The sequence below is a fragment of the Vanessa atalanta genome, chromosome 28, assembly GCF_905147765.1.
Source record: "Vanessa atalanta chromosome 28, ilVanAtal1.2, whole genome shotgun sequence".
Lineage (NCBI taxonomy): Eukaryota > Metazoa > Arthropoda > Insecta > Lepidoptera > Nymphalidae > Vanessa > Vanessa atalanta.
This window is the reverse complement of record NC_061898.1, coordinates 4822305-4835238: the sequence shown is the minus strand read 5'-3', so window position 1 is coordinate 4835238 and position 12934 is coordinate 4822305. Positions and strand designations below refer to the sequence as shown.

The 12934-nt window shown below is 36.1% G+C and overlaps 1 protein-coding gene across 3 annotated transcripts in view; it reads left to right on the top strand.

Moving 5' to 3' along the window:
• The window catches only part of LOC125074876, a 114220-nt gene extending 105412 nt beyond the window's left edge, over window positions 1-8808 (top strand). For all 3 annotated transcript variants that reach the window (XM_047686336.1, XM_047686335.1, XM_047686337.1), the window contains 11 exons: window positions 195-273; window positions 983-1063; window positions 1556-1589; window positions 2206-2362; window positions 2611-2700; window positions 4663-4772; window positions 5174-5298; window positions 5750-5898; window positions 6045-6136; window positions 6931-7030; window positions 7969-8808. In XM_047686336.1, coding sequence (XP_047542292.1) covers window positions 195-273; window positions 983-1063; window positions 1556-1589; window positions 2206-2362; window positions 2611-2700; window positions 4663-4772; window positions 5174-5298; window positions 5750-5898; window positions 6045-6136; window positions 6931-7030; window positions 7969-8162 — 1211 coding nt within the window. In that variant the 3' untranslated portion in view covers window positions 8163-8808. The remainder of the gene's footprint in view (window positions 1-194; window positions 274-982; window positions 1064-1555; window positions 1590-2205; window positions 2363-2610; window positions 2701-4662; window positions 4773-5173; window positions 5299-5749; window positions 5899-6044; window positions 6137-6930; window positions 7031-7968) is intronic.
• The last annotated feature ends 4126 nt before the right edge of the window (window positions 8809-12934 follow it).

Here is a 12934-nt window from a genome sequence, read left to right as displayed (position 1 = left end):
TTTCAAATTATCTCGTGATCGGTGTTGAAATAAAACCGGTATACGTGTATCAGCTTAAAACATTTTCATAAAGAGCAGAGGCCTGAATCCATCTGGGGGCCTTTTAATTTGATCTAATAGAATAATTGTATAAAGCTAGGGTTAAGCGAATATCACAAAAAGTTACAGGATTAATTTTCTCGTTTCGTCGGCAGGTGGACCACCGCCTTTAATAAAACTGCCGACCAAAGAGAAGAACAGCATCCCTAATCCTAAGAGAGAAATGTCGGACACGTAAGTTAAACATAAACTATACTTTACAGCCCCATCTTAATCACGTCAAAAACGCGGATACAAATAGTGTTCTGGTGATTTGCTTTTACGAACCGCCCTGTCCCAAAATATTTTTAAGATATCTTCTGTGGCGCTTGGATTTGGCAATCATCGTCGAGACGCCTCACAACTCGGAGCTTCTGAGTTCACGATAGGCTAGATAGTCCATTCCACCAGTCGTACTCCTAGGGAATAAAATACTCGCACCTCATCGGTCGATGCGTGCATCTGATAAGCGAGACAATTCCGGAACGTAAAATAATTTGGCAATGTTCTTTTTGGAATTTATAGTCGTCTGTTTCATTTGAAATTTTCTCTTGCGGTAAGGAAAATATCGTCAGGAAACCTACATACATATAATATGGTTATTGAAACCTGCAAATAACTTAACGAATTTCTGTATTTACAACGAAATTCTGCCACATGTGAATCCACCAGCCCGCATTGGAGCAGCGTCGTAGAATACGCTCCTAACCTTCACCGTAAAGGGAGATGAGGCCTTAGCCCGGCAGCAAGAAATTTACAGGCTGTTACTAGCATTCCGGAATAATGTAGCTTTCTACCAATGTTTTTTTGTTAGAATTGGATCATGAGTTTCCGAGATTACTCACTACATACAAACAAACAGTTGTTACCTCTTTATCGTATAATAATGATGTATAATTTGCAGAGAGAGTCCAAGTCCGAAGCGTCAGAGGGTGATCAGCGCAACGGAACACACGGACGACGAAAACAGCGGGCAAATTAAATCGTTAGTACCATTTTTTTTGTTAAGTCGTCAGGCGTGATCTTTCCTTACATCGGCAGAGCGCTGCCAACTTTGATTATGACGTTATGACCCTTGTGCCCAGTAGCAGATTCGATCTAAAAGGCCTTAGATTCGCCCTCCCCCCCCAATTCATTTCTTAAAGTGAACTTGATCATTATTATTCTACTTAAACTTTTTAGCAAATTTTTACCAAAGGCAAAAAAGTTGGTGTGCTTTTTAAGTGTTTTATTTTGCTAAAACCTACCTTCAGCGGGATCATTCCCCTTCCAAACTACTATCTTAAATCCGCCCCTTGTATACGTAGTTAAACTAGCTCACTCACTCTTCAAACCTGAACACAACTATAGGCAATGAGTAGGTGCCCCATGGCCAAGTATTATTCGTATGCATATAGATTAAGGGTTATTTTTTAATTTAAGTAACTAAAATCAATAACATTACACAGTTTTAATTTTTATAAACTATTTTTTTCAGTGAAAGAGATCAAGAATGGCGGCATGGAAATTTAGTAAGTATTTAAACTGTTCTGTAAAGTACACGAAACAATTCTATATATAACCAACACACAGACACACCCAAACTCACACGCACGCGCACGCACGTACACTAACGCACACACATTCATACAGTTACCGTTTCTAAATGGTATAATAATAATTATTTGATATGTGCATAAAACTGAACATGATTTTGGGGTTAAATTGCTTTGTATGATTTAATAAGGCGTTTTTTATACGAAGCGTGATTGACTCTTATTACTTAGTATTAAAGCTCAAATTGCAAATGTTTTTTTTTGGCACAAATTACTTTTCTAAAGCAAAATACGATTGTGCCCGATGCTTGTTGAATTACAGGCAGGAGACATAACGTACATATATAATTGTATTTAACTAACACGACTGTATTTTTAGATGTTGAAAAAGAGTAACTGCTGAGTTTCTTGCCGGTTCTTCTCGGTAGAATCTACATTCCGAACTGGTGGTAGCTTTAGTTTAAATAGTTTGTTAAATGACGATTCAAAAGTTCTTGCAAAAGCCTACTTGAATCAAGTACATTAAACTTTCGAAAATTGCATTGCGTTTTTAGTGATATATATTATAAAATAGATTTCACATGTCTTCCAGGATATAACTGCGGAGCGCGTCGTGGGGTGGGGGGCAGGCGAGGGGCCGGAGGGGGACTGGTCGCGCGACCAGTCGGACGACGAATGGGCCGACCCACCCGCCGACATCGGCTCCTTCCTACGGACAAAGCTGAGGGTGGACGGCGATAACAGTGGTGGTATGTATATATGTACTGAGTTAGGGGGGGGGGGGTTCTTATATGGAAATATATGTCAGTTGTTACAATATATTTTTTATGTGTCTGCATTTTATTGCTAGGTATCAGATGTAAACACAGGCGTCAAAGCATCGATCTGTATATGTTAATAGTAGTATACCTCGGGGGGGGGGGGTCGCGGGCGTGGTCGAACAGTTGTATGTATTTGAGGCTCCGTTAGCCCTCGATATAACAGCGTGGTGTTGCAGACGAGGAGTCGGACGGCAGCGCGGGCGCGCGCGCGCACGCGTCGTCGTCGTCGTCCACGGCCAGCACACAGCACATCGACTACGTCAAGCGTGAGTAACGCCTCCTGCCCGCGAGCTGCGAGCTGCGAGCTGTGCCCGCCGAATGATAACTTTATTATTATTATATATATAACTATAAAATAAAAGTAAGCCTGAGTTACTTCTTATTACGTCAACTATCTACCGGTAAGAGTCCCGTCGAAATCGGTCCAACCGTTTCAGAGATTAGCCGGAACAAACAGAAAGATAGACAGACAGACAAAATTTGTAAAAGATGTTATTTTTGTAGATGTACCGTATACACACATACACATTTAGTAAAAAGCGGTTATTTTATTATTACAAACGGACACTGCAATTTAATATATAAATACACCATCAGAATACTCACAGAGCCACACGGTCTGATACAGTTTTTTACACCACTACAGGTTTTACGAAAGTATTCAATTACAATACAAAAAAGTAATAATCTCCTTAATTAAATAATAAAATCATAAACTACCATGAACATAGAACAAGGCAGCTAAAGGCTCTGATTTAGGAATTACAGTTCAGCTATGTTGCCCTGAAGTCACCCTTGCATAAATTCCCAAAGAGCTGTAAATGTACAGTCAGAGTAAGAAAACCTCCGTGAGTTTTCAAATTCATTCCCTTATCAAGTCGTAAACTTATTTTGAAACTAAAGCATTAAATAAAAAACTGCACATAAAATTGAACTAACACGGTATGATAACTAGGTTCAAAATAGTGTACATTGCGACGCAATATGTCATACTCAATCGGTAAAGCAGATTATCGCTCATACCGAGCACACGAAAATAGACCTTAAGGTGACGAACCTTTTCTTACCCCGACTGTACATGAACGTTAGGAAAGCTATTATAATTGAACTATGAAAAGACCCAATCCTGCAAAACGAATTCTGTATGATTTTTTTGGATTTTGTAGCAAAATGATTGGTTTTATTTTGATAAAAATAGCTCAGACAAAAAAAAAGTCTTACATTTTTTCCGCTAAGATTTAAGAATTCTGAGAAAAAGCGATTCTAAAACTTGCTAAAGATAAAATCACTTTTAAAAATGATAAGCAAACTCAAATTGCTTGATTGGACTGAATTCTTAACCTCCTCGACCTCTTAACCTCGACGACCTCCGTGGTCGAGTAGTGTGTACACCGGTTTTCATGGGTACGCCTCTCCGAGGTCCCGGGTTCGATTCCCGGCCGAGTCGATGTAGAAAAAGTTCATAAGTTTTCTATGTTGTCTTGGGTCTGGATGTTTGTGGTAACGTCGTTACTTCTGATTTCCATAACACAAGGGCTTTAGTTACTTACATTGGGATCAGAGCAATGTATGTGATGTTGTCCAATATTTATTTATTTTCTAAACGCCCATTGGTCGCCTGTTGCGTCGCATACTATCATCGACCAATGGGCATTCAGATTAAAATAAATGTAATTAAAAGTTCTAGTTTCTTGGTGGTAGGGCTTTATGCATGCCCGTTTGGGTAGGTTATGCCCACTCATCAGATATTCTACCGCCAAACAGCAGTACTCAGTATTATTGTGTTCCGGGTTGAAGGGTGAGTCAGTGTAACTACAGGCACAAGGGACCTAACATGTTAGTTCCCAAGGTTGGTGGCGCATTGTTGATGTAAGGAATGGTTAATATTTCTTACAGCGCCAATGTCTATGGGCGGTGGTGACCACTTACCATCAGGGCCCATTTGCTCGTCCGCCTATTCATGCGTTTCTTCCGTTTTTAATTTTAATTTTTTTTTATTAGTAGTTATTATTAGTTTTAATTTTTTTTTTCTATATTACAATGTAAAATCAAACCGCGGTTTTATCTATTTGTCTAGTATTCATTACCGGTGTTGCCATTTAAATGTATTTAATTAATCTATATTATTTATTCGGTGTTGCTTGCTACTAAGTTCTCCAACGGTTCCTCTCGTAGGATAAAATTGTAGTCGAGCGCTCGTTAAAGTATATTTGGTGTTTCGTTTTCAGCGAACAAGTTGGGAATGCAAGATCCACGGTTCATGGATGTCGTGAAGTTGAACGATTACCTCCAGCACGGAAGACGGCCTCAGTTCTGGGAAGAGAATTATGTGAAGAGGGTGAGCTGAATCTCAAACTCGTTGACAAAAAGTATTTAAGTAATTGTCAGGCTGTAAATTTAGGTCTGGGCTAAGTGCTCCCCTTTTGAGGAGTGGGTTTGAAGCTTACTCCCAAACGCTGCTGATTCAGACACACGTGGTAGATTTAAATCTGACACATGTAGGTTTCCTTTCTATGTAAGCCTTAAACCCGAGTAAGGAATGAATTATAAATTAATACCAGCATGTATTAGTATGAGTGAGTCACGTTCATGCTTACAAGAAGTCATAGTGTGCGTGAGACGACTAAGAATACAGACAGCAAAAAAAATAAAATTAAAAATTATTTAATTCAACGTGGACTGTAGCGACTTCGTCTGTGAAAAGATCTATACTTGATGGATAATTTCGTGTAATTTCAGGTGATGGAAGCCGTCCGTCTCAAGGAGTTGGAGATGAAACAGGCAGCGGAAATACTCGGCGTCAGCTACGGCACCCTGTACGGCAGATACCGGGACGTTTATGGATGTATTAACAGACCGTATCGGTGAGAAGTCTTTACATATATATATATATATATATATTTGCCAGCTTCACCTGCGGCTTTATCCCCTTAGGGGTGGAGTTTCGTAAAATTTTTAGCTGATGTTTACATCCTATAAGGAATCTACCATTTCAAGTTTGTAGGTGTTAAAGTTCCTGAGATTTCGTGATTAATCGGTGAGTGGTATATATAAAGATTCCGCACGTGTATCACTGAACTCCTTCCAAATGGTTGGACTGATTTTGAGCTCCAGGATTATTTCAACAATTTGGATTATTTGGATTTCTCATCAGGCCCTAGCTAATTGCTAGTCTCACAAGTGTAGCGCACGGCGGTTAAGGAAATCATCGTGTGGAAACCTGCATGTTCGGAGAAGAAATATATAAAAAATGGCTGTAAAATTCCTTCCAATGACAAATGGATTTTAATTAAAGCTTGTTAATATTTTTTTCAGTACCGCTCGCGACTTCTGGCAAGCGAAGGGGCCGTCGGAGATCCTGGACCGGCTGCAGCGAGGCGACCTGGGCATCGAAGCCGCGGCCCTCGCGCTCGGAGTCAACCCCGCCAACCTCGCCGCTTACGTCGCCGACGTGTCCGACAAGGGTGAGCTGGAATTGAGACTCTGTGTCCTTGTAATAGAATACATTTTGATAATATAGGTCGTTTGATCATTTACTATTAACCAGAACGAGTTTTAACTAGAGTTTTCCAATATTTATTATTAATTTACTTATAATGTGGTCGGCCAGACTTCGAGCCCGTGCCCATCGAGGTGGACCCGTCGCTGAAGCTGCGCGCGCGCACGTACACCACCGCCGTCAAGCCGCGCAAGCCGGACAAGGTGAGCGCTGTTTGCGTGTTCGGTTAACTTAACCACACGTCCGCTTACTAATACGTTTTATTATATTGAGGAACTAGCATGCTTGATACCAAATTATATCGAATTCGGTTCAGTGGTTTGGGCGAAAAATAGCAACAGACGGACAGACGATAACTTTCGCATTTATAATATTCGTATAGATTTTTTGTATCTTCCTTGGACTGTTATTTTTTAGAAAATTGTCTATATGTCTGTGTGTAGTATGATTGTTATGTCACGACAATGTCCATCGAGACATCCAGCACGCAAGTGTGTCCGCAAACAAAAGCGTAGAGAATAGACACCCCCCCCACTCTCATAGTCCGAAGTAACAACGATTGGACACTCGCAGAGAGAGGACTAAAGCCTTAGCGCTTTTTCTGAAGCTCAAGAATGTAACATTCGTACATAACATTGTTGGAATTTCGGGCTAGTAGTGAGGTTTTTGAAGTGAAACCGAAATGGAATGATCGCTATATGAATAAATGTCGAATAATAGGTGCCTGAGTGGTTAGAACGCGTGGCAGGCAGGCACCACTGTATTTTCATGTGCTTAATTTATGTTTATAATTCATCTCGAGCTCGGCGGTGAAGGAAAACATCGCGAGGAAACCTGCATGTGTCTAATTTCAACGAAATTCTGCCACATGTGTATCCACCAAGCCGCATTGGAGCGGCGTGGTGGAATATGCTCCAAACCTTCTCCTCCAAAGGAGAGGAGGCCTTAGCCCAGCAGTGGGAAATTTACAGGTTGTTAATGTAATGTAATGTAACAGGTTCCTGGCAAGAAGGTGATGGTAGGCAGCCTGGCTGATGACGACCCCATACCAGCGACCATCATCACCACACAGGACAAACACAGCCAGCCCGCTTGCAGTGAGATACATTTATGAATTTATGTGAACTTAGTATTTGTGAAACTGTCCAATTGAATCTGTTCATCAGTCAAAAGCTGAGACATGCATTATTCAGCCCAATTTTTACAGCAATGCTCCAAATTAATTAAGAAATTACTAATATTCCTATTTACCACCAACACAATCTTCAAGTTTATTCACCTGCGTTAAGAGTGGGGACGACAATAGTCCAAGGGGTCAGGATCGATCCTGTGACTTTTTACCATAGCTAGGCCATTGCGCTGTTGACGTCCCCAGCCTGTAGACCGTTGAGGCAAAAATAAACTCTGTTAAAATATTAATAAATTAATAATTAATAGAAGGCATATTATTCGATACAAGATTACATTGATGATAAAAAAGCGTGGAGTTAATGCTTGTTGACTTCCAGGCAGGAGACATAACATACATATATAATTGTATTTAACTAACATGACTGTATTTTTAGATGTTGAAAAAGAGTAACTACTGAGTTACTTGCCGGTTCTTCTCGGTAGAATCTACATTCCGAACCGGTGGTAGCTTTACTTTAAATAGTTTGTTAAATGACGATTCGAAAGTTCTTGTAAAAGCCTACTTGAATAAAGTATATTTTGATTTTGATTAGTATTATGTAAAAATATAAAATAAAATCAAAAGAATATTATTAATTAATTCATACAAATAATTTAATATTAGTCTATTCCGTAAAAATTGCATTCGAAAAAAAAATGAGATCTTATTTATTTTTTTGCTGTCTCTACGATACCGTCTGAATATTTTAACTCAATAATAAATCATAAATAGACTTACAACTACAAACCGAAGGTTTACGACGCATTTTTTTAATAAATTGTACTTTTTTTGTGACCGTTTTGATTTATTCAACGGGATTCAATTGTATATGTATTAAAAACATAACATATGAAATTTTTTCAGGCGGCAAATGGCCATCAATTCGCGTAGCCAGCCTGGAGTCCCTCCGCGGATCGGAGGCGCCCACCTCTCCGTCGTCAGCGCCTCCCCCCTCGTCGTCGCCCTCACCGGCGCCCTCCCCGTCCCCCTCGCAGCTGATGCGCACGAGACCCGACCTCACCATAGTTGCAGCGCGGCACGGCAAAGCGGACTCGTGACACGGACGGTAGGGAGGTTTGCGTAACACGATTGTCTAGACTTATTATTGTTTTATTGTAATTGTGTAAAGTGAAAATCGTCACATTTAATTTGTCACGCAATTAATATATACTATTGGCTCGATTTTAACGCGTCACGTTTGTCGTCAAACACGCTATATATTTATATATGTAGTATTTTCCAATGGTAGGAGGACCAAAGATAAACAAACCTTACATTTACATAATCAATCCGATTTGTTAATAGATTAATACATCTGTATTTATAATTTTACTTTTTAATCCTCGCTGACATTCAAAACGCCAATGAACGTCGCTCATGATCTAGATATCGACCAATGACGGCGCGCCGATTCAAGGTCAAAGTTGCTTGGTTCTCCTGCAATTGGAAACGATACGGTTACATTAACCAAACGATTGCTACATCAGAGCGGAACACAGAAGTTTTGAAATCAACTCGAAGTGTGACAGGATTACTAAAATCTAATTTGTATAGATAATATTTAATCAATTTTAAACGCCCTGTATAATTGGTTTAACTATTAGTACGAACAAAGATTTCGTTAACTATAGTATAGAATCAGATATTGTATAAAATTATTGTTAAAATTTTTATTAAAGTATATAATTTTTTATTATTTATATATATATATATATATATATATACTCGGTACCAAAGATCTTGCCCGCGTGATTCAAAAATTGAAAATATTCGATCAACGCCATCTACTGGAATATCATTATACAATATTATATACCGGACTTTGAGTATATTTACCTTTATACAACTGAGACTTAAAAGTCTCTCTTCACGCAAAGAGGTATGTCTCTTTCTAACTGAAATATTTTCATACTGTTTAAGGTATTTTCTATCTCGCTCGTTTAAAATGTTGTGTATTATAAATTCAGGTTCGTAAAGATTCCAAGCGTCTCCCCAGAGGCTCCTTGTATTCCGAGCCCTTAAGTGGCCCTTGAGTATAAAAACTTGCCCTTCCAATATACCGTTAAGGCTTTTAGGTAATTGAAAGACCAATTCATTTGTTACTCACTAAACTCGTATGGGGAACTCGTACTCGAATACTGGGTGGGGAACTCTATGCAAACTCGTCTCGTCTCGACTGAACCAATGCAATAACAGATACGGGAGACATATCACCTTCGTTCCCAAGGTCATTAACATAAGAGATGCTCTATGTTTCCTCACATCTATGGTGAGATCTATCCCATATGCAAGCCTGCTTCCTATTTTCAATCAGTCATCGTGAATTGTCTCATAACAATTTTATGGTTACAATAAATATACTGAAAGATTCCACTGAATTTAACAAAAGCTTTACTATGAGGATAACTCTAACATGACTTCTATAACGGTACAAATTTGTTTAAAATTTACTGAATTAGTGATTTATTATTGGATCATACAACCGTTTAAGTTTATAGAAACCCAGTGGAATTATTTTATATCAATGTAATATATTTAAGTATTTATTTAAGATAAGACCGCTATATAACCTAATAAGGGGTTATTAGATATACGGTTTTCAACTTTCGAATGTTGGGTAGAGGAGGGGGGCGAGCTTGTTTGTAACAAGTTTAACTTGTTGCACGCCGTCTTCTTTTTTCGAATTGAAAAACTATGATGACTGAAAGAAAAATATAGTTAAACTAAACTGCTTCTTGTGTAAGTATCGAATTCACAGATTATATCTAACCAGTGTTGCCAGGATTATTTTTCTAGCTATTTAATTTTCATATGTACCTGCAAATTATTATTTTTTTGTATTTTGCTTATATATAACTAATATTATAGATGTGAAAGTAACTTTGTCTGTTGCTCTGTCACAGCCGAATCACTGAACCGATTTTGATGTATTTTATTACGAAGCAGGCTCGAACTCCAAGATGGGACGTTTGTTACTTTTTTATGCCCTGATCGATCCCTAAAACGCAAGCGAAGGGCCGCGAACGACTAGTAAACTACAGATATGGCTGCTATTTTTATTAAATAAATATTTTCTAATAAAACTAGTTGTTCTAAGGTCATTAAAAGTATTGCAAGTAATGCATCAGACAACCTCCCAAGTATAAGTCAAATACACCACTGGTCTTCTATACACTTAACGGTTCGCTATATTATTCGTTGTGAGTTTTTTTTTTATCTGCAACGGCCTATTATTATAATAAAAAACACACGTGGCGAAAATTCAGAAATTATTCGTACATATGTTACTGTAAAAGCTCGAACTACGGTAAATCTCAATATTATCCAGTAAAACCTAAGATTTACCGATTACGAATGTTAAATGTCCATAAAACTTTGGGATTCGAATTTTTACCGTCATTCACTTGGTAAATCTTAGGATTTACGTGTTAGGTTAGGTTAGGTTGGAATGGTGAAAGTCGTCCCTTTATAATAGATACTTACATTTACCGACTCATGTCGGTTAATCTTAGGTTTTACTGGAAAATCTTAAGATTTACCTCAGTTCGAGCTTATATTTTCTATTATTGTAATATCGTGTCGAATGTCAATTTGACAGCTAATAAATTGAATTCTGAAAGTCTTTTAAACTTTTTTTAAAATAATACGTTCATTTAATAAATAGTATTCCCTGTAAATATATTATAGCCGACCAAAATTATTATAAATGAAGTATATTTATTAAATGATACCATTTTTTAAATGAAGGTGTGAGATTTGTTTTATTTATTTTCATTTTTTTTTTTGAATTTTCGTTTCTCATACTTCGTTAATAATTTGTTGTCGTTTAATAAATGTAATTAAAAAAAAAAAATCTATATATTTTTACTTATTGTTATTATATTTCGCGTAAGTGAAATCATGTGGTGTGTGACTGATTACTACATTTAATTGTAAAATAAATGAAATCACTGTAAATTAAGTATGAAAATTCCATTTATTTCCACACATGAAGAGGGATATTTTTAGTATAGATTTAAAAAATATTAAAAAAAAAAATATATGAAAAAAAGTTTAACCATTAATTTTTTATAGTATAGTTGTATATCAAATATATATATAAATATATACATATAATAAGAATACCGTCGGTTAGTTCGTTTAAGGTTTTATAATTATAAATAATATAATTAAAAAAAAAAAGTTTCTTATCGTTCCTCTACTTGTCCAACTTTATAGATTTTTTTTTTATTATTATTATTATTATTAGATATATTTAATATTATCTCTTAATATCCGGCTGAATATATTAAAATAAGTTACGATTTTTTTTTTTTTTTATTTATATATAATGTTATTGTAAGATTTATTTAGTTTTAATAAATATAAGCGGTTTTGTGGAAGAGTTGATAAAGTTCGATTTTTAAATGTTTTTTTTTTTTTTCTTTTTCAAAATTAAAAATAAAATGCTAGTAGTTTTGTATCGAACAATGTTAGCGGAATGATTTGGATTTTGTTTTTTTTTTTTTTGCTGTTGAATCTTTTAATGTATGTGTGCGTACACATGTGTTAATACTTAGTTAAGAGGGTGTTCGTAAAAAGGCGTTTATGTGTATTTTATTTAAAAGAGATTAAAATAACTGTTAAGTTATTAACGAGGCGTTAAGATATGAAAATGAATTAAGTTTTTTTTTTTTTCTATTGTTAATATTTAAATACTTATATACTTTGAACTCTCGCAATAATCGTTTAATGTAATCGTCCCGATGCTGGGCGTGATTCTGGGTTATATGTCCTCTGATCGGTGACGCTATTTGTTAAGACCCACCCCCTGTAATGTATATATAAAATTAATGATAATAAGATATATGTATGTTTTTTTTTTTATATTCTTATCCAAATTCGATTGGATGTTTGTACCAAATTGTCATTGTAATTTATTATCTAAGTTATATTCGTTGTTACTCATAGGTTTTTTATATTGTTTATTTATTGTAATGCGCCGCTCGGAGGTTTGTCTTTTCGAAACGGTTTTTTTTTGTTTAGCTCTATGGTCGACTTTTTTTGACATCTATAATTTGACAGAAACGTCTGTATGTTGTTCTCTTTTTTTATTGATAACCTAAGTTTCAAATATAAACGAGAAAATTTACTGAACTGTTTTATAGTCAATGAATCATACTTTGTCTCTGTTCCCCTTATGTCAGATTACTGATGGCGGAGAGAGATAGAGCTATGTATTGTTTTTAATTAAATTTTTACAAGGCGGTAAGTTGTCATCATACGAAAAGCAACATTTAACAATGATTAAATGGCCTTGAATAGTTTGATGTTAACAGTGTTGCCATTTGCAATATAATTGATTTATACAATTGAAAAGACAATACCGAAGGCGGTGGATAGTTTTATAATTGATGTCTTTGTAAATGAGAATTGTTGCTAAATGTTTTTTTTTTTTTTTTAATTTTAAATTTCGTATTAAAACACGTTAATCGTTTCGGTAACATTTCGGATATTTCGTTAAATAATCAAAGTTTCGGCGAATAATTCTCATTTAAAAAAAAAACGTGTAAGGATTGTCTTGTAATTGTTAGCTAATGTGTAATCAAAACTCATTATTTTTAGACTATATTACGTATATTAATAAGAGTCGCAAATATGTTACTTTTTCATTTGACAGAGAAGCGATCGGGTTACTCTTTAAATTTACATCGTTATATTTACGACCATTGTCAATGTCACTGACAATTTTTTTTTTATTAATAGACTATTTGTCTGTCAATTTTTATTTTTTTGATGTTGGCAACTTTGTTTTTGTACAGTGTACGATTACGTTTAAATATATGGGACG